Source organism: Oreochromis aureus, linkage group 16 (assembly GCF_013358895.1).
Source record: "Oreochromis aureus strain Israel breed Guangdong linkage group 16, ZZ_aureus, whole genome shotgun sequence".
In the NCBI taxonomy this organism is placed as follows: domain Eukaryota; kingdom Metazoa; phylum Chordata; class Actinopteri; order Cichliformes; family Cichlidae; genus Oreochromis; species Oreochromis aureus.
The window spans coordinates 27,606,635-27,627,614 of NC_052957.1; the positions used below are offsets into that span (position 1 = coordinate 27,606,635).

Consider the following 20,980-nt stretch of genomic DNA (forward strand, 5'->3'; position numbering starts at 1 on the left):
AAAGCAGGTAAAAAAAAATCTAAATATTTAAATTATATACACAAAATTAAGAATCGGCTTATTAACCTTTTTAAATTCTAGTGTCATTCCATCTGTAGTAATTTTAGAGGTAGGAACTGATTTTCGAGTGAGGGTTTCCAGTAGGACCCTTAGTACTGGTGCACATTCTTTTCCCTCCTCCTCTCACATGCAAGTAGTCATCGAGCATGGCTGCAGAGTGGAGAGCGGGGTCATTCAGAGAGCTCTGGAGTGTGATTTTTCTGCCACAGAAGTGTAAGGCTGACTTTATCTGTTTGTGGAAACTGATTACTCGGGTTACTTATCGTTGTGTTGGGACATTTGGCTTCAAATGGTTGAAAATGTCTGCCCCTCTTTCCAGGCCTCTTCTTTGTCGATGTTCCTCCCTCCTTTAAAATCCTCACTGTTCAAAAAGTGAATTTAAGGATTTTCTGTGCTCACTACATCTTTGCGGTCATCTTCTTTCATAAGTTTATTTTTTTTATATTCCTTTTCCTTTCCCTCTGTCTGACTTTGTAGATTGGTGTGTCCATTGATTATAACCATTTGCTGTTCACATCCTGAAAAGCAGTGATGAGCTTTTGAATATGAGGACACAGAGGGTTTTAAACTGTGTAAGCAACCACAGGCTGAAGCTGTGTGATCCTTTCTTTTTCTTCTTTTTTTTTTTTAACTGATAGTTTTTCTTTGTTTAAAGCATCTTCACTCCAAAGGCCGGAAGGATGACCTGTTCAGTGATCCATGCTACCAGCAGTTTGGAGAGGAGCTTAACAAGGTCCTGAAGGACTGGCAGCCCAGTGTACTTCCTGATGGTGAGTGTAATCCTTAGTAAGACCCTCCTTGTGTCCCTGCTCCACTTGGAATTAGCACAGTTTTGAGTACTTTGTCAAGTTTTAATATTTCTTTCTGGAAACACTTTGATTAACATGATATAGTCTCATCATGAAACTGTACAGGTTTGAGTACTGAATAAAGACTGCAAATAGCAGGGTGATCCCAACTTTGTCCTCATCATGCAGTCTTTCTCATTCTTTATGTATTCATGAAGTTTCTATAACTCTTTCATGGACATGACCGTGGTCAGAAAGCTCATTAACTTTGCCACTTTCACAGCAAGATGGTCTTAGTTTTTCAGGTGACTCAAGATTTTAAATATTGTATTAGGACATAAACTGATAAATCCTGAATTCCTCATTTTTCAGCAGCAACAAACAAAAAGGCAAAAATAAAAACAGATTGTCTCAGATGTGAGACAGTATCTCATTGCAGTGTGGAATGTGGAAGCTATGATGCTTGCTAAGAAACTCATCCCACACTGATAACGATGACACTGGAAAGTGTGTTTGAATATATTCTTGTCATCACCAGCTAGTGGCACGGTGCTGTTAAACAACCTGTTGTGTTTCTCGATATTATGAGCCGTGTCCAGTGATTATAACTCTTCTGCTGTTCACATCCTGACACGTTGTGATTGCACTATGATATAATATGAGGACACCGCTCCAACACGAACAGGTTCCATGTCTGCACAAGTAGTAACCAGGGAGAAAATTATATTTGGCAGATGTAAATGGTGGATAATGACGAGAAAGAACTGATGAGTGTTGTAGATGTTGACTGTGGTATTGGGTCGTCTCTCTTTAGGCTCGCTGTGGGGTCGAGTGGAAGAGCAGAGCCTGTGGAGCAGTCGTCATCTCGGGGAGCAGAGTCCCGCCGCTCTGCTGCGCTCGCTCATTTACCTGAACACCAAATACTTTGGCCTGCGCACCGTGGAGCAGCACCTGCGCCTCTCCTTCTCTAACGTCTACGGCCCGGACACACTCCATCCTGTTACCAAGGAGACCACAGTCTGCATCCACGTGCCTTCCATCTCTCAGGATCACCATGGTGAGGCTGGAAAATGCATCATGTTAATATGCTTCGTATATATTGGCCATAGAAATTCTCATCTACCTGTGATGGACGATTTGAACTTCCTGTTTGTGAAATTTACACATGCACATTAACACAAGATGCATAATTTAGCATTCAGTGTTTCATAGTCTTTATGTCCACATTAGATGCTGAAACATCAGTTTTCTGATTTCATATCCAGTATGTTAACATTCACAGCCAAACAATTAAAAACCATAAATGCCCGTGGACCTCTGTTTGTCTTTCAACATGATTTTCCATCATCTACATTTCAAACTTAAAAAAGCAATTTTACTGTAGTGTTAGTGGTTTCTGCATATTTTAGTTCTGGACACAAAACCTTGAGAAAATTTTATAAAGATTTCCTTTCTGTCTGTTGGACCATCAGTGCAAACAGAGTCGAGGAAGAGAAAACGAAAGGTCGAGGACGACGAGCAGGAGGAACGCGACAGCAACTCTGGAGACTCCGCCCAACGCTGCCCAGCTAAGAAGCACGAGTGTCACCTCTATGAACTCTACAGATCCAAGTGGTGGGTTCAGTGTTTTTACTGGAATAAATCTTTTAATTCTTAAGAGTGGCTGCAAAGTAAAGGCTCGAGTCCTGTGATTAGAACTCATTGCTGTTCACATCCTGAACTTCAGTGTTGACTCTTTAAAGATGAGGACTTGCTATAAATTAATCATCAAAATTTTCTCCTAACTGTTCAAGAGGAAACTGCAACCAATACATACATTCATTTTCTCCCTCTCTCCTGTGCTCTTTTCCCTGCACTTTTCTCCCTTTTTCTACAATACCTCCTTTTTGCTTGTTTCTAATACTTTTTCTTTTCTTTTTGTTCCTTCCTTCCGCTTGCCATTTTGTTTCCCCCTCCTTCCCTACCTCCCTGCAGTCCTCTCTCGTTGCAGAAAAGCCTAGATGTGTTTTATGTTCAGCCGGATCCGGCCTGCAGCCCAGATGACCCGCTGTGGTTCAGCTCCACACCGCTGGACCGACGAATCCTGGAGAGCCTCCTCATCAGAGTCCTCCTCGTCAGGGACATTTACTCAGACAAACAACTTCAGGAGGAAAACACGGAGGAAGAGGGTGGGGGTGAAACGGTTGGAGGGGAGTAGCAGTTGCTTGGACTTCTGTTGGTAGTCTGCAAAGACAGGAGGGGAGGGGGACACGTAGGGTATATAGTAGAATGTGTCCTCTTCACCTGTCTTATCTTGTAGTCCTCGTTTTCCTCTTCACTGACTTGCTGTTTCCTCCAGGTGAGGAACATCCACAACAGAAAAAGCAGAGGCTGATTAAAAGTAGTGGTGAAAAAGCAGCCCAAACTTTTACTTCTGCCTCAGAGAGGAAGCTTGAGGAGGACAGGCATAGAGATGAACTCCGATAAATATGAGGATGAGAGGGGATGAAGAGCTCACTGTCACAATTAAATCAGGTAGAAAACGTGTATTGACAGTTATATTTTCATGACAGAATTTTCTGTTGTGCATTTCCATGGAGTCTGAGTGTGTCCATTATGCTCAAGCAGCGTAAAAACATTAAAGATTTGCCAGAATCCCACTTTTTAAGAAGTTATAGCAGCCACTAGGATACCACAGGGCAGTACCAAGCAGCACAGAGGCAAAGGCACACAGTTGAAACCAAATTTACCACCAAGAATGGGGAAGACAGCAGGAAGAAGTGTTCCCCAGCTGTGCTGTTCAGAATCCCATCGTTGAAGCAATTGGCAGTTCAGCTTTAAAAAAAAAAACACTCCTGGTTCAAGTTTAGCATTTCCATGTCTGACAGAAAGATCGCAGCTTTGACCGCAGACATCTTTTCAGTGAAAGTAAGGGTGTCATTTTTGTGTACAAGTAACATTTGGTTTAGACCTGAGTCTCATGCTTAAGTAGAAATTTTGTGTTAAAGTGCAGTCAGACTGCTTTTAGTCTTGTTTTCACCCATTCAATCACATCGCTAACGGCAGCAGTCGTCTGGAGAGCGCTAACATTTATCCCCACTGCTGCTCGAGTTGTTTACACACACACATGTTGTAAAACAAGAAGACACAGAATCGCCAACACCTTGAGATTTTGTGCAAAACACAAACACGGGGTAAAAATTGGAAGTTGGATTCATTCTGGAAATGAACATTGACTAAATAGTGTCTGACTGCACTTCTGTGTCAGTTTCCTTCCTTGTATTTAAGTTGGTGTCACACAAGAATCACTTTCCTGCTTTCCAGCTCTGGTCAGATGGTCAGACTTAACCTTTGACAGGGCAGATGTGTTTGAGTGGGGTTTTTTTTAGTTTTTGTCAGTATTGTAAATGTGTACCACCAATGATGTCAAAGTCAAACTGAAAACTTTAGGTGTGAGAAATTTTCCCTGCATTAAAGTGGAGTTTCAGAATTTCCAGTACATGTGAGTATGCAGCACAAGATCAGCACCCTCTTTGTCCCATTAACTGCGACCTGTTGTATCCCACATGTTCATTATGGGCCGCTTTCATTCTCCCATGAACCCACACGCTGCTCTTCCTTTGTCAGTACTGCTCTCAGGCTAAAACCGCTGCACCACAGGGGGACTTCAGCTCACAAGGGAAAGGAGTCAGGACTGATCCCAGGACAGGAAAGGGTCTGACTCACTGCGGTGCAGTGGAAAGGCACCCTGCCAACATGCTGCGTTTCTTTATTGGACATTAGGGAAACCTCCATTCATGCAATGTAGCATTACATGCTTACTAAGCCCAAATTGGGTTGCTTTGATGTGTAAATATCTCCAAGGCGAGGCGCTTGTTTGAGACGGAGACGACGCAGAGGAACACTGTAGTTTGGGATAAAGAAAATGAATTTGAAAACCCGCCTCCTGAGAAGCCTTGTTCTGTTTTTTTGTTTTTTAAATACAGCTGATTATTTATTTCTTTTTATTAGTTTGACTGTATCCTCTTTACACATGGGCTTGATTTTCTTGTTTGTTTTTTAAGTGGGGATCATTTCCTTCTCTTGCCGTTCATTCAGAATTTGCTGCAGACCTGCACCCTCCTCGCCCGTTAAAAGAATTTTGGTGAACGATGAAGGCCGTGGATTAGTTTAACAACCCATTGTTTGTCCCTGTGTTTGTATTTGTAGTTTACTTTCAATTTAACTTAGTTTAAGTAATGAGCATGTGTTAAGTGTCCTGTTCTTTGCTTTTGTAGAGCGGTAGCACTGCAATGCAAAAGCTTGCTTCATGACATATAATTAGTTAGGTGCTAGATCTTTAAAAAAAATTTTTTTTTTTTTTTTTTGTGAACTGAACTTGTTTTTGAAGTTACACTATCATTTTTTTTTTTTTTTTTTTTTTTTACATTTTACTTGTTCCCCCTCCTTTTTACTTTTTAAAGTTTGATTAAATTTCATCAAGTAAAAATGACATTTAAAATTCCAAGTAATATAAGATTTGGAGTTGAATATGAGATCGTGTGAAAGCTTCCACAGCCATTCCTCAAAATTTAAGGAATGTCCTCTTAATGCTGAGTTTGACTTTTCCATGAATGCAATCAACATCTGAAATGTATTGCTAACCTAAAACTTGTCCTCGTGCACAATCCACATCACACCCACCTGACTGAAGCGGATTTAACTGGTGAACAAAGTCAGGGAATACACTTCCAGAGTTTTATTTTCCCAAAAGAACAGGTGTTCCTGTTCATTTGTACAACTGTTTGCATTTATTAGGCTGAAGCTGCAGCATGACATTTCAGGAAGAACTGTTTGGATTTGGATGGAGAACACTGGTCAGATTTTCTGACTCCAGATCAGTGTGTTTAGAACATTAATTTCGTCTGTGAAAGTTTGAAGCAGACCTTGGATCAGAGGACCCCAATTAACATGGCTGACTCATAGGCAGCAGCCAAATATGCCACAGGTTTGGACCTACAGAAGATGCTGTGGCTGGCTTTAATGCCTAATGTGAATGTGCCTATCTGTATATACTGAAAGTGAGTGACTGTGACTTGAGTCTGATGCTATGTGTGTGGGCTGATATGCTGATACGGTCATGTTAAATAAAGAAGTCGTTTTCTAACCAGCCTCTTGACAGTGTTTGGATTTATACACAGACAAATGTAGAGAGTGTATTATACTGCTTTTATAAACAGAGTATTTAAAATTGTTCTGCAAAGTCCTTTTACTGGAGGTGAATAAAACATTTTTTGTTCTTTTCGAAGTTTAAATAACTAGCATCTTTATTCTAAACTAGAAAGGTCATAACACTTTGCACATGCCACAACGTTATTTATTATTTTAGATTTATTGCAAATTCATTTCACCTCCTTTGGCATAAATGGAAATGTAAGCAGGTGCATGAACATGGCTATAGAAGGATTTCAACCCAGTATGGAGCTGTGGCTTCTGTTGATGGTGGTACTTTTCATGGACACCAGAGGGGAAGGGGGCTTTGAAGCTCATGGAGTCCTATTAAGCATAGCTTGTGGGACTCTAGAGGCAGCTGACAGGTGAGGTCATGGAAAAAGTGCTTTGGTCAACACTGATTCTGTTGATAACTTTTATGGACAAAATGTCTAGACGAAGCCAAGTGGCAGAGGATTTCCAGTTTGCTGGCCTCAGAATCCCATCTCTGCTCTTCACAGATGATGTGGTTCTTCTGGCCTCCTCAGGCCTCAGCATGCATTAGGGCAGTTTGCAGCTGAGATAAAAATCAGTACCTCCAAGTGTGAAACCATGGTCCTCAGCTGGAAAAGGGTGGAGTGCTCATTTAGGGTAAGTTGCTGCCCAAAGTGAAGGATTTAAAGTATCTCGGGGTCTTGTTCACTACTGAGAAAAGAGGGCAGGAGATTTACAGATTAGTGCAGCATCTGCAGTGACCCTGTTGTGGTAAAGAAAGAACTGAGTGTAAAAGAAAAGCTGTGGACTTTTACCAGTCAATCTACCTTTTCTTATCTCCACAAGGTTTGGGTAGTCACTGAAAAAGAATGAGACTGAGTATACAAGCAGCGGAAATGACTTTCCTCTGAAGGAAGTTTCCGGGGCTGGGCTGGCCTCTCCCATAGAGATAAGATGAGTTCAGTCACTTAGGAGGGGTCAGAGCAGAGCCACTGTTCTTCCACATCGAAAGGAGCCAGTTGAGATGGTTCAGGTATCTGACCAAGGGTGCTTCATGGAAATATCCTAGATAAGGTTTTTCAGGTATGTATTACTAATAAAAGGCCACAGAGGAGCAACAGGACATGCTAGAGAGATTATGTCTCTTGGCTAGTTTGGGAACACCCCAGTGTCCCACAGGATGAGCTGGAGGAGGTGACTGAGGAGAGGGTGATGTGGACATAAACTACTTAAACTGCTGTCCCCACAGTCAAAATCTAGATAAGCAGGAGAAAATAGATCTGATGTGTGATTAAAGTTATCCTTTAATGTCTTTGAGCAGTGTACATCATATTTTAACTTAATGAACTGACCTATTAAAGAATCAGGGTTACCTGCAAAATCTGCAAAATAGAAGCAAGTAGTGAGCAAAAGGGAATGACAATCAGACAAACCTTCGACTATACACACTACAGGGTCACAAATATGTGGATATCTCGAAACCTGTATGCATGGTGTTACTCTTTCGTAACATAATTCTTGAAATATCTATCATGGTCACCTAAACCTGAAGTCTGAAGAAAGGAACTACTGTTTCCAGTTTGAAAAAGTTAGAAATTTGTACTTTTAAGACTGCTTTAACAGTTTCGGCAGAGCTACTCTGAGAGCTACTCCGACAGTTGTTGAGAGGTCTTCTGATTTGGTTCGTTCTCCTAAAAGTCCGTCTCTTTTCAGTTTCTTTCACAACTGGATGACTTTTGCATCCAGAAAATTTTGGTATTTAGTGGAATTCATTCTCACTTTCTCCTTTGCCACTGGCTGGCACTCAAACCAAATATTACCAACATACCTTTGGTTTGTGGTTAAAGAGCAGAATATATCCACAGCATTTGTTTCTAAATAACTTTAGCCTGCCCGTATGTTGCTTCGAACCTGTCTCAGGTTTGATATCTTTGTAGGCATCAGTCACCTACAAACCACAGTTAGTTTGATTTTTACCACAAAGTTTAGAGAGTTACGCTCTGGAAATGTCAGCCAACCAATTACTGACCTGCATTACAAATCCTAATGAGCTATTAAGGCCTGAGAAATGAAAGCACTTGGGCATTTTTGTGGAGGAGCCACACAAAAATGTAACGCACTGCATGTCAACCGAGAGACCCTCTTCTTCCATAAACAAGTGTAACACTGCCTCCACACACTCCCTAGAAATGCCATTATCTAGAGACGTAGTTTGTGCTCAACAGACAGCTCTACACGGGGGCCTCTTCACCGTGTTCTGACCTTTTTCGCTATCATGTCCCATTTTTACAAGGTGCCAGGTGGACATGACACTGAGGCAGGGAGAGTTATCTGCAAGATGACAGACAGCAGAGGAGGAGGAGGAGGTGTGGCTTGTCAGCACCCGGGGTCAGCGTAGTGGCCGGGGCGACGAGCCTCAGGGTCATAAGACATAACGGCCAGCACTCTCTGCGCAGCTTTTTAAGGTACTTGAAAGGTCGGCTGTTCCAAGCATGCTGGAGAAATTGCCTGGAGATTTAGGCTGTCCCAGTGTCTCCTGTCTCAGGTCTGACTTTGATGTTAAAATCTGCCTCCGTGGGAACTTCTTCTGCAATATTCCTTGTTTACTTACTTTGTTTTGAATAAGACCACCCATTAAAAATAAGACGGGATTTCATGACTCAGGGGGTATGTTCGAGCTTATTTCTAGAATATAATGGGGACTGATTGGAGTCCATATGATATAAAACTATACTAAAATGCAATACCACAGTCATATGCCAACAGATCATGCATTAATCTAAAATAAAATCATTTTAATAGAAAAATGCAGGAACATAGACCTTGAGAAACTCTTGGGTTGCTTTTCCAGTTTCCTTTGGATCATTAACCATGCGTACTGTGACTCGCTGAGCACAGAATCTAGTCGTGTACACTCAGAATACATCCTGCGACTTCTGTCAGCAGTGATATCATAAATAAACAGAGGTGACCCAGCTCCAGTGGCTGTAGCTATACATATCCATGCCACAACATAGTCTCCACCATGTTTGATAGATAACATGTTGTGCTTCAGATCATGACCTGTTTCTCTTCTTCTCCATACTGTTCTCTTCTTATTATTCTACTTTTTCAGACCCATCCAAATTTTTTAAGATCTTTTCTGCAAAGTCTAATCGAGAGGTGTGAAACATTAGGTTTGCGGGGCCAGAATAGGATTCCAGTGTGCTCACTGGATGAGTTTATAAAATGTAAAGGAGGGTTTACATTTTTGGACTGTTAAATGTGTTTTAATTTTACAGCATTTTCTGCTGATTAAGACAGCCCTCGTTATGAGTTTGATATCCCAGGATCTAAACTTCTCGAGTGTAACCAGTGGTTTGCACCTCGTTCTAAATGCTCGATATTTCCATTCATGAAGGCGTCTCTTGACTTTAGACTGTGACAATGACACGTCGACCTCCTCGAGAATGTTCTTGACCAGTTTAGATATTTTGATGCTGATTTTCTTAACCATGAAAATAATTCTGTCATCGTGCAACTTTAGTTGTCATCTGTGGTCTTTTAGGCCTTCTGGTGTTGCTAAGCTGACCAAAGCATTCCTTCTTTTTAAGAATGAACCCGATTATTAATTTGGCCACTGTTAAAGGTTTTTGCAGCCTAACCTTGGCCTTGTTCACTTACAAGTTTAACACATGAATCAACTTCAGATCTTTTATCTACTCATTTTGTCATGGAATAATCAGGGAACCAGCCATTAAACTGTTTATTGGTCATCTGTCCAATCCCTTTTGAGCCTCTGAAAATGGAGGACTGTGTACAAAGTTCAAATTCTGCACTTCATTCTTGATTTTAAATCAATAAATTGGTTTATAATGCACTGTGGTGGTGTAACTGTCCAAATACTTATGGAAATGACTGCATATGAATATGATAAAAGTGCCAAATGTACTATTAGTTTAATTTTGTGCAGTTCAGCAATTTCCAATATCATCTGGGAACTCCCTACATAGAGTGTACTAAATTATCAGCAGCACTATGAAGTCTGAGTGGAAAAGAGCAATGTGTTTTCTACTCCAATGGGGGGCACTGCGCTCTCGTTTTGAACCCGTCCCCAGAGACTGCTGCGTATCCCACGGCTCCTGGTTCATCAGCAGACCCATAATCACCCCCAGACTTTTGTTAAATTATAACACCCATCATTAGCTGTGGGACGAGCTGCTGCTTTGTCCAGCTTCCATGTCAGGAACCCACGTCCGGCAAGAGGTTCATCTGCTGCGGATGACGCAAAGCAGCTTTCCCTCTGCCCTCCTCTTCCTCCTGTTCCTCCACCCACAGCCTCGCCTTCTCACCCTCCACACAGAAAACTCTAATCTTTAAGGGAAAATGAAAGAAGCATTCCCTCATTTCACCTTGCATTTTTTTCTTTTTTCTTTTTTTGAAGTGAGGATGGGTGGAGGTACAAAACACAGTGACAAAAAACCCAAATTTTTTGAAGAGGCAAGCTTTTTTCTTTCTGTGCTATCTGTCAGAGTTGGCCAGACTCCAGTAACTTGCCCCATTGATCGAAAGCTAAAAGGGTTCGGTGAGCCCACACAGCCAGGCCTGCGAGGGAGCGTGGTGGGTGTAAAAACATTTTTTCACCCTCGTGGGGTTTTTTTGTTTGGGCTCAATCCCCAGCTCTTTCAGGGGGCATAAAGAAAACGCTGTGCTCAGCAGGGTCATGTGGGCGAGGCCCGGGGGGTAGACTATAGGTGGCGATTAGGGCCTCTAATGTGCAACGAATCCTCTTCGAATCACATGATATGAACTAATGTCGCCATTTATTGATAAAACAACAGCGCCTGGGACGCAAGAGCTGCTGCTCTGTGTGTGTGCGTGTGTGTATGTGTGTGTAGTATACAGCTGCAGAGAGGACAAGAGAGAAGGAATGGATGACAACTGCATTTCTCAGGTTGTGTGCCTCAACACATGGCACAGGACTGGCTGAGGGATGGGCAAGAGTTTAGCTGGGAACGCTTGGATGTGGGTTAAAGGGCAGCACAAATATTTTACTCACACACCTACAAAAGACGTCTACTGATTCTTTTTTACTTAACTGTTATACAAATTTCCAAACTATGGCTGGGAATGTTTGGAATACATTTGATAGACAACAGCTTCAGACATACACACAGACACAGATTAGTGTAATTATGGCTCCGACTGCTGCTGTGGGTGAGTCGGAGGCTCGGATGAGGCTAAAATTCAGATGGCTCAATCCTATTTGGTAAGTCATGGTGGGCATTGACTGCATCAATCCCCTCAGTGCAGTCACCAAACTCATCTTTTCCCAAATGCCCACCTGTTGACACATGGTGGGTACAGTCAGTGTAGTGTTTAACCTTAAAACTGCCCCCCAACAGCCCCAGAATGTCCTGACTGTACATGAACAGTCTTGAGCCTTTTTCTTTAGAAATTACCAAATTTATTTGTGTCCAGTTTTTAGAAGACACCTTGGAAGTGCCAATAACTGCAGTTCTTTGAATGACTTCATTCCCCAATCATTCCCTGTCCCTGAGTTAAAATAGCCAACTTTAGATAAGAAATAAACATGTTTACAGCCCTGTACAAGTAATGGTTTGGGCTTTTATGGCTAAGATCTCCCTTCATGAAAATGTACAGGAGCTATTCAGGCTTAAAGTTATCATTCTTAGAATCATGGCTACTTTGACTGCCTAGTCTGCTTCTAATAATGCAGATTAGTCAACTGTCCGCAAGGCTTCTCCACAATTCACTCGACTGGACCTCTCAGCCATTTTGGAGCATTTTTTTAAAGGAATCAACCCATAGATAATATATATTACTGTGTAAAAGTCTTTAGTCACCACTTTTTTCTCTGTATTTAACTAGGAAAATGTGAGGGTAGGTGTAGCCATTCATTGAAACAGGTGCAAATATTCATGGAAATTCAGGATGTATGGAAAAAATGGAGTTTGAAAATCTAACTACTGGTTTGAGCTCCTTTATTTTTCAGCACTGTCTCAACTTAGGGAGCTTTCCTGTAATTTCTTTAAGTAATCTTCAGAAATATTCAGATTTCCTGAAGAATACATGGATGTTGGCTGCCTTTTGTCCCATTTACTGCTTCAATATTGTTGAGGTCTCTGGGGAGGCCAGTCAAGGACTGATTTGTCAGTTGTGTGTTTTTCTATCCAGGTTTGCTTTTACTGCATTGGCAGTGTGTTTGGTGTCATTATGAAAAATGAAGCCACGGCCAATCAGATGCTTTCCAGATGGTATTGTACGGTGGATCAAAAATCCTCTGGATTTGTAATTTAATCAACTTTGACAAGATCACCAACACCACGTGCATGAAATGCAGCCCCAAACTATGACAGATTATGTCCATGAAACTATGTTATCTTTAGCATTTTTTATTGAATCAACTAAAGAAATAGAAACAAATGACATGTTTTTACGACAGGCTGTTAGTGACAAAGTGTTTAAAGATACAAAGTAAAATTAGCTCTTTGCTAAGTTGTCTGTTATGTGTTGAAACAACACTTGTTCATCCTTTGAGTTAGCTATCTTTTCATCCTTGATTGATTTACTGGCCATTGTTGTTGGTTTAACAACCAAAAACATTCCTCTGAAAATGTTAATATAGAAGGACTGAAAATGAGTGAAAAAGCAGCAAATGCCCAAAGGGAAACTTAGAAGGACCTTTGGCACATTCCTGGGTTGCTAATTATACCAACAGCTCATCGGTGGTGAACTTCAGATTTGAATTTGTACATTAGTTCAGGTATCAGAATGCACACTTGTAGTCTTTGAAAACACCTCGTCTGCTACATTTATCGGACACTTTCTCTCTCAACCCTTTCGTCTCTAAAGGCATTTGTGGCAACAAAGAAAAGAAGACGAAGAAGATTTATTTTATGGGGACTTGCTTTTTCTCCACAAAAGGTAGCCTAGTCTCCACTATGTCACTGTGTAAACAGATTTAAGTTCTCGTAACATGAGTAATGCAGTAGGCCACTGTCCTTTGAAGCCAAGATCACTTTCACCTCCCATATCGTCGCCAGCAGCAACTCTCCTCTTCCTCACAGTAAAAGTTGATATGAAACAGGTCTGTTGATCATGTAAATTGTTTTTGAGACTTTAGTGTAGTTTGATGCTAGCTGAAAGTCTAAATGCATAAGTATTCCTGGACAATATAAACTTTAAAATTAACGTCTGACAACAGAAAGCGTGAAAGCATTTCGAGGACATCTGGAATTCACCGATCATCTGCTGTATATTAATATCACATGCGAAGAATCAAGAAGATCAGACAACATGACAAACGCAGCATGACGATGCAGTCTGAATAAGCTCATCCAGCCGGAAACAAACAAATCACACCAGATATGATGTGTTGCTATAAATTACGTGAAAGCCCGTTCAGATACGTCAGACACGCAGGTTATTAAACACCATTAAAATACAAAAATGGGTACATCAACAGAGCACAGATGACCTTCAAGGGAAGCGCTGCAGAAAACATCCTGGTGTTTTTAATCAGTAAATATCTCATTTCATTCTTATTTTTAACACCTTTTCCGTGACATAACGTATGTCAGACCACTGGATATGACATGGTTAGCAACAATAGCTATTAAAACCAATGGTACCAAGGGGTCCAAAGTGTGACAAGAAAATGTCCCCCACACCATCCCCCACCAGAAATTGACACTCATTAGACCAGACAACTTTTTTGCAATCTTCTATTGAAAGAATGTTTTTGTCTATTGTCTTCTATTCCCTCAGTTTCCTGTTTAGCTGAGAGGAGTGGCACCGGTGTGGTCTCCCATTTTGTAGGCTTGTAGGTTTGATGTATTGTGCGTTCAGTTATTCAGGTTGCTGTTGCCTTCCTATCAGCTCGAAGCAGGCTGGCCATTCTCCTCTGACCTTTGACATCAACAAGGCATTTTCTTCCAGAGAACTTCTGCTCACTCGATATTTTCTCAGAAGTTTCTGAATTGCTCTGGCAGCCCGTCCGGCACCAACAACCGTGCAATGTTCAAATTCACCGTAATCACCTTTCTTTCCCATTTTAATGCTCGGTTTAAATATCTGCACAACTTTTTATTATTCTTGACAACCAACGGGGCAATTCTTCCACAAAACAAAAGACAAATTCATGACAGAAAATATTTTTATAGTTGAAAATCCTCAGAACACGCCATATAAATAATCTGCTGTGGTCACAAATTATGCCACTCAGTCACTGAAGGTTAAACATTTGACTTTTTCTTAAAAAAGGCAGTCTATGTGGCCATTTGAGTGAAACTTTAACATTGATTATTTAGAGGAGGGGGACAGACAAATATGTTTTCAGTATCAGTCACTGGGTGATTAGAGCAACCTGCTGCATTCAGGAGCCAGGTGGAGTCACCTAGTTGCATTGTGGGTATCATGTCCATGCCCCTGCCTGGCCTGTAGGTGTCCCCGCAGAGCTGAACCCCCCCCTTCCCTTCACATAACTCTCATAATAGTTTTTCTCCCTGTGGAGCCCCTCCCTTCATTGTATGGACAGTCAAAACAAGCCACCCCACATGACTACAAAGAGTAAGTGCTGCAACATTACATCATATATGTGATCAGGAGGCACTGAGTTTATGGAAAAGCGCTGTGTTTAGGTGAACTGTATGTTTAACATGTGTCAGCAATGTTTGCATCAGATTTTGCTAAATTCTTTGTTTTGTCAAGTCATAGTTAAACAGTTTGTTATCAAAAGGAGTTTTTAAAAGTTATTGAATTTATTTAACCAGTTATGGCTTTCAAGTTTAAATGTTATCTGACTACTTCAGTTTTAACAGAAGTCTAAAGCTGATACACACCGAGTCCAAGACAGGACCGAACACAAAGGTCATCACATCTCTACTTGATTTTTAAATGTCCCGAGATGATGTGTACATTTTTATTGACACAAAATCCACCTAATGTGCTGATTCAGACACTATTATTTGTTCATCACCTTTAGATTTATGTTTTAGAGCAGACAAAAGAAAAAGAAGTATTAAAGAAACCAGGATACACAGACGACATTTGGATTCTTAACTCTGAAATCACTGATGTGTCTTTAGTAATGAAACATTTAAATGAGAGACTGCGGCAGACTGAATTTGATGGTATATACATTTTTCTGATGCTGGTTACCATGGGGCTTTTTGCTTAGATTAGTTAAAAAGATAACTACTATAATTACTTAATTACGTAGTGTAGATAATGTGTGTGACTGAAGCGGCATGGAGCTCTGATGAAATTTTAACCACAAGACCGCTTATTCCTTTTATTTTTTAATTCTTTGTTAAAAATAACCGAGGATTTGTGATCTAGACTTTAAAGAATGCAGTCAGACCAATAAGTCTGGTACCAAGCTAGAAAGGCTTCTGTCAAACAAACCAACATCTCTCCATGAGCCAGCGGTCAGGCCTCCTAGAAACAAATTCATCACACTCCTGAAATACATAAAGAGGGCCTGAGGTATTTGTGCTGTGGACTGAGTGTGAATTTGTTAGGTGATTAAAGGCTAAATATAGCCTCCTGTCTGCCCTGAACTGCAGACTGGTGACTCAGTGACAGACGTTCTCGTTCTCGAGAAGTCACTTTTCCATCACAGGGGCAAAGTGGGGCTTCAGAGTGGATTAAAACCATTATCGTGACCACGGGTCTAACTGTATTTACTTTCTGGATGGATCGTCATTATTTATTATTTTGTTAAATTCTACAAATGTTTTTCATTAACAGGCTATTTGTAATAAATCAGTGTGAGGCGGTTTGGGTTTTAGTCAAAGTCTGTGCAAAATCTCAAAGCTGCTGTTTGAGCAAATAAAAAGATTTCTCAAAATAATTTATCTAGCCTTTTCAAAATAAAAAAAAAAGGAAAATCATAACAAAAAAGAAACAAGAAAGTGTAATTTAAATTTACAGGCTAGCCTTTGGTCGCCCTCAAAAAGATTTCAGCTGAAAAGCACAGGACTGTTATTGTTGCCTAGTTACCAGTTAACAAAGAACCAATGTAGTTTGCAATAAGTCAAAAAATGTTGTGTTTTCTGCTGGTGAGCTTAATATGATTTGTAAGACAAAAGTAACAAATTCAATCAGCTTTTTTTAAAAGGTGTAATAAAAATAGAATAGAATAGAATGCCTTTATTGTCACTATACAGGGTTACAATTAGATACATCTGTATAGTGACAATAAAAGCATTCTATTCTATTCTATTTTTATTACGCCTTAAAAAAAACATTTATTTCTAACAACATTTCTAAAAACACTTCTTTGAACTGTTTGGGATCAGAAACATAAAATGGCAAAGACATGGTCGAGGAAGGAAGGAAGGAAGGAAGGAACACACTTAAATGAATGTGTATAGTACCTTGCTTCCATTTGTGCATTATTAACTTACAGAAGAACAGACACAAAAACAGGAACAACGTGAATCAAATGAATCCTGCTACAAATGTTAGAAAATGTCTGTTTGGCCCTGCAGTGGAAACAAAGCCTCTGGTGAGTGATGGGTTGAGGCCTCCTGTTAGTCGTGCCAAAAGATCATCTATCTCCCATCACTCTTCAGCCACTGGACCCAAGAGCGCAGCACTCATGTACTGCACTCCCCTGTTAGACACACTGCCAGATTTCTGCACTAAGTAACCCAGTGCTCATTTTCTTACTCATTGAGGTTTTTGGAGTCCTTTCACAGATAAAGAAAAGAGACTAGTAAACCGTGTCTGCAAACATAACTGGCTTTGCAGAGCTTGTGTTTACAATGAAAAAACAAACAAACATATGTCTTATAAAGAATAGCTTCCATTTGACCGACAAAAAAAGTTCTTACTGCCACAATTACAGAGCTCAAAGAGACATCCGATTTCAATTTGTTTTGGATTTGCGTTTTAATGGTATGCATATGCAGAAATATGCTGTGCCAAGAAAACATTAGGGTTTAGAAAATGTAGTCTAATCTCTTATAGTCTCATTAGTGTTGACCTCACTCATCATGAAAAAACTAACTTTTCTCTATGCTAGTGGGCGTTTGCATATTTGAAGCCTCCATTACGTAAAAGTTCATAACAAAATTAAAAGCACTGTTTTGATTGCAGTTAGAAGTGTCCCATCAACTACTTTACAGACATCTCTGTTACAGCAGTCTGCGGGCAAAACGCTTGTTTGACATGCAACTACCTAGAAGATTGTAACCACGGTGATATCACCTATTGGTTTTGGCCTCTCCATCATGAAACCTAGCTTTTTTTGCTTCCATGTTTGTGGAGCTAGAAGTGACCATATTTAGACAACAGATTAGAAAGAACGTTATCAGCTAACACTAGCAAGATTTGTTAGAAAGCTGCACCACTGAACTGTAGGGGTGCATCGCACTCTTACATATGCTTAAGAATCCTTAAGTAACAGTCTAAGGAATTACTACAATTTCACTCACCCAAACTGAAGTACACACCTCAGAGATGGTCTGTCTCTCACAGCCAGGAGCGCTACCAAGGGGGGTGGGGGTGGGGCACTGGCCACCATTCAAAATTTCCTGGCCACCAAGACTGTCCTATGTTGGTAGTAATGTAATAAAATTGCAGAAAAGCTGGTTCAAATCCCTGGACAGGTCAGATCACAGGCAACCGTTCACAAAATATTTATTTGTCTTTCCTGACCAAGTTTTGCTCTTAAAGAGTGACTCTCAAGATGCTTCTGCTCACCTCTGCTGAGAATCATTAAAGCAGTGGGACTTCCAGTCAATCAATCATTCAGCCAGTTAAAGCAGATTATTATAGATTTCAAAATCGTATATTTATATGCATCTATTTTCAGTGATATCAACTTTAATAGCAGGAAATAAACTAGGTATATCATTATTCTCTTTCTGTCTTTTTTGTCATTTTTTTTCAAGTAACCTACATTTGATAACAGCATAATAAAACTGGAAAGGCTGTTTTTATTGTCCCACCCCTGTGAAGCAGGCTGTATCATTAAAATGCTTCAAAAGGCACAAACATGATGGAGAGATCCAGTTCAGTGGCTTGAATTAGCAGTGGTGAGGCTTAGCACACAGCAATCATCTATAGATGCCTGCATCTGGACACCTGTCAGTTAAGGTAGCAAACTTCAGCCCCCACAGAGTTGTTATGAAAAGGGAAACATAAACTATAAAGCTCTTTGGTACTTTGATTTTTCAGCCTGAGGTTGCTGCTTGGTTTGGCATCAGAACAGACTGATTGTAGCCTGCAGCACGACTGCACTTGTGGAAGGAGGAAGAGGACATGTAAGCAAAATACACAGCTGATTTGGCAACATTTAGCTACAATGTTTCAGCGACACTAGTCTTTAACTTCAATCCAGTTTGATATTATTACAGACATTGACTAATATTTATTAAATAAATATATAAAACACAGTAGCATTAAGGATATGAATCATGTGTATATAATAACCACCAAAGGTCCAATCTGAGCCCAGCGAGCAGAGGTAATGCTAACTGAGCCAGCCACGGTGATGAAATAGCGAAATAGCTGAAAATACTAACATCAGTATCCAAAATAACTTTACATTTACATTTACAGTTTGAATTCATAGTGAGCCCCAGTAAGATAATGAGCTGCTGCACAAAGCTGGAGTGGGGCCCCTTTAGGAAGGCTTCCCACTCAGCAGTCATTGCAAATTATCCATCAGCTGTTGCAATCAGAATTACCTCCTATAGTAGAAAGCTTTTCACCATTGTCACAGTTTTATGTTGGTTTATGGTTCTAAGTTTCACAGAAAAAATCAGATCAAAGATGTTGACACTGAACGATCCGACCTTGAACGTCAAGGAAGTTTTATTACAACAAGTTTATAAGACTGCATCATCCATTTGCCAGTTAGAAGACAATAAGAAAAAGATTAAGCGTAAGAGACGCACAAAGCACCATCCAACATACTAATACGGTCTCCACCAAGGGATTTTACCGATTACATGGTTTACAGATAAGTACACACAATGAAACAGGAATATAATTTACACGTCCATATAATGTAGCTCCATTAATATTAATATTACATGATATGTTTATATGTAAGTAAAGCTGTATGTTAAAGAACTTTGTGTGGGTGTCAGACCTTTTTATAACCTTATAAGTTCAAATGTTTTTAAAAAATGTTAAAAGACATGTGAATTTGCTTATTTTATTACAATAGATTGATCAGATATACTGATTTTTATCCGAAATTCTCACTGGACAACTGCTTTGTGCCAAAACCACCCAAATGGGCAGATTTTTGCTAATGTCACAGGCAGTTTTGAGGATGTCCCTTGTTGTTTATTTAGTTGACACGAGTCCCAAATAAACAATTCAGCTTTTATTCTATGACTAACGCTTTTAAATATCATTAATATATCATTATTTAATATAATTATTCCTTAGGCTAAGCTTTTAGAAACTGACATATGTACTAAGGCTCTCGTTGGGTACTAGACATCACTATTAATCCTTCAGAAATTATTCAGGGCCACTAAAATTTCAGCACAGAGATTAAGTGAGTTTCTTTGTAAAATAATTATTATTTAAGTAATATTATGTAAAAAGGTTTATATAAGGCTGAACACGCCATTAATACAACCTCCATTTACCCAAATGTGCATTCCTTTACATTTACTTTAAAGTACTTGAAGTACACATTTAGTTAAGTCTGCTTATTTCTCTTTTTATGTCTGTGCATATATTTGGGTTGATGCTTGCTGATGCTCACTGTGCTCAAAGGAAGTTCACACCGAGCTGTAAATTTCACCCATCAATATCATGCACGGCACAGTGTTGTAAATCCTCAGTTCTTGTAATTGTGCAGAGAGTGTTTGTGGTAGATGTTTGACTCTCAGGTGCAAGACTAACACAGCCGTGCCATTTTAATTATGTCTTGATGTGGTTATGAAGTAACTCTGAGTCAGCGCCACTTTTTAATATTTGCTGTCGGAAGGCAGCGTGAGGGAGTGAACTGCGGAGGATTGAAGGTCAAAGAGCAACAAACAGGAAGCCGGCAGTATGGGAAATGACAAAGGAGGAGGAAAAAAACATACATACATAAAACTGAGGATAGCCTAAAAAGGAAAACGCTTGAGAATGATCCTTATGATCTTTATAACTGAGCCAAATGCAAGCACTGATGACGTCGGACTAAAATATCTGAAAAAAAACAAGTTATGGACTTCATGCGCATTTGCTTTGGTCAGTCTACTTTTATTAGAAGATATATGAATTCCTTCTGACCATGACTTTTTAAAATGTCAGCCTAATGAGTCTTACATATTTGCCTCTCTATTAAGTTGATGAGTACTGTGTGAAAACTAAATTAGTAGTGCTGTAAAATTCTGATTAAACTGATTTTAAAGTTTGTAGAAATTACCTTTGTTTAAAAAAAATCTCTCATTTTTTTATTGTGTTTACAGTATAAAACCAGTTCAAATAAGGTTGTTTTTGGTTTTTTTTATCCCACTTTTTGTCTTATGACTTTTGTGTTGTTCAGGTTTAAATTTAAAAAGGGGGGTGGATGGAAGGGCAAACATCCTGGAAGTTTACCTAGCAAGTAAACATCTCATGAAATCTTTCCCCCAAAATTCAAACCTCGAAGTCTAACACTGAGTTCAGTTTTGCTGTCTGTCCTATTATGACAAGACATTTCTGTCCAAGTTTGGAAAAAAGTGTTTCTCCAAGTTTCTCTAAGTTAACCAAGAATTATCAAAACCTCATGTTACATAAGGTAATTCAGAAAAGGGCCTCTGGAAGTGATTTTACATTATGACAAAAAGCTAATCATTACTTCTCCTCTGATTCTGATCTTCAGATTCATTCTTCATTCTGACAGACTGGAATAAATGTGTTTAAATTGAAGCCTAAAAAGCACAAAGCGAATCTATAAAGTATTTTTTTAATTATATGTATTTTATCATCTTAAAAGTAGGACAAATCAAGGCCTCTGTCACTCC

General features: G+C 39.8%; 1 protein-coding gene across 1 annotated transcript in view; it reads left to right on the forward strand.

Annotated features, from left to right (window-relative positions):
• zmym2 (zinc finger, MYM-type 2) overlaps window positions 1-5,976 on the forward strand; it is a 31,920-nt gene extending 25,944 nt beyond the window's left edge. The window contains exons 23-26 of the mRNA XM_039599930.1: window positions 716-830; window positions 1,663-1,905; window positions 2,321-2,462; window positions 2,823-5,976. Coding sequence (XP_039455864.1) covers window positions 716-830; window positions 1,663-1,905; window positions 2,321-2,462; window positions 2,823-3,045 — 723 coding nt within the window. The 3' untranslated portion in view covers window positions 3,046-5,976. The remainder of the gene's footprint in view (window positions 1-715; window positions 831-1,662; window positions 1,906-2,320; window positions 2,463-2,822) is intronic.
• Window positions 5,977-20,980: the final 15,004 nt, after the last annotated feature.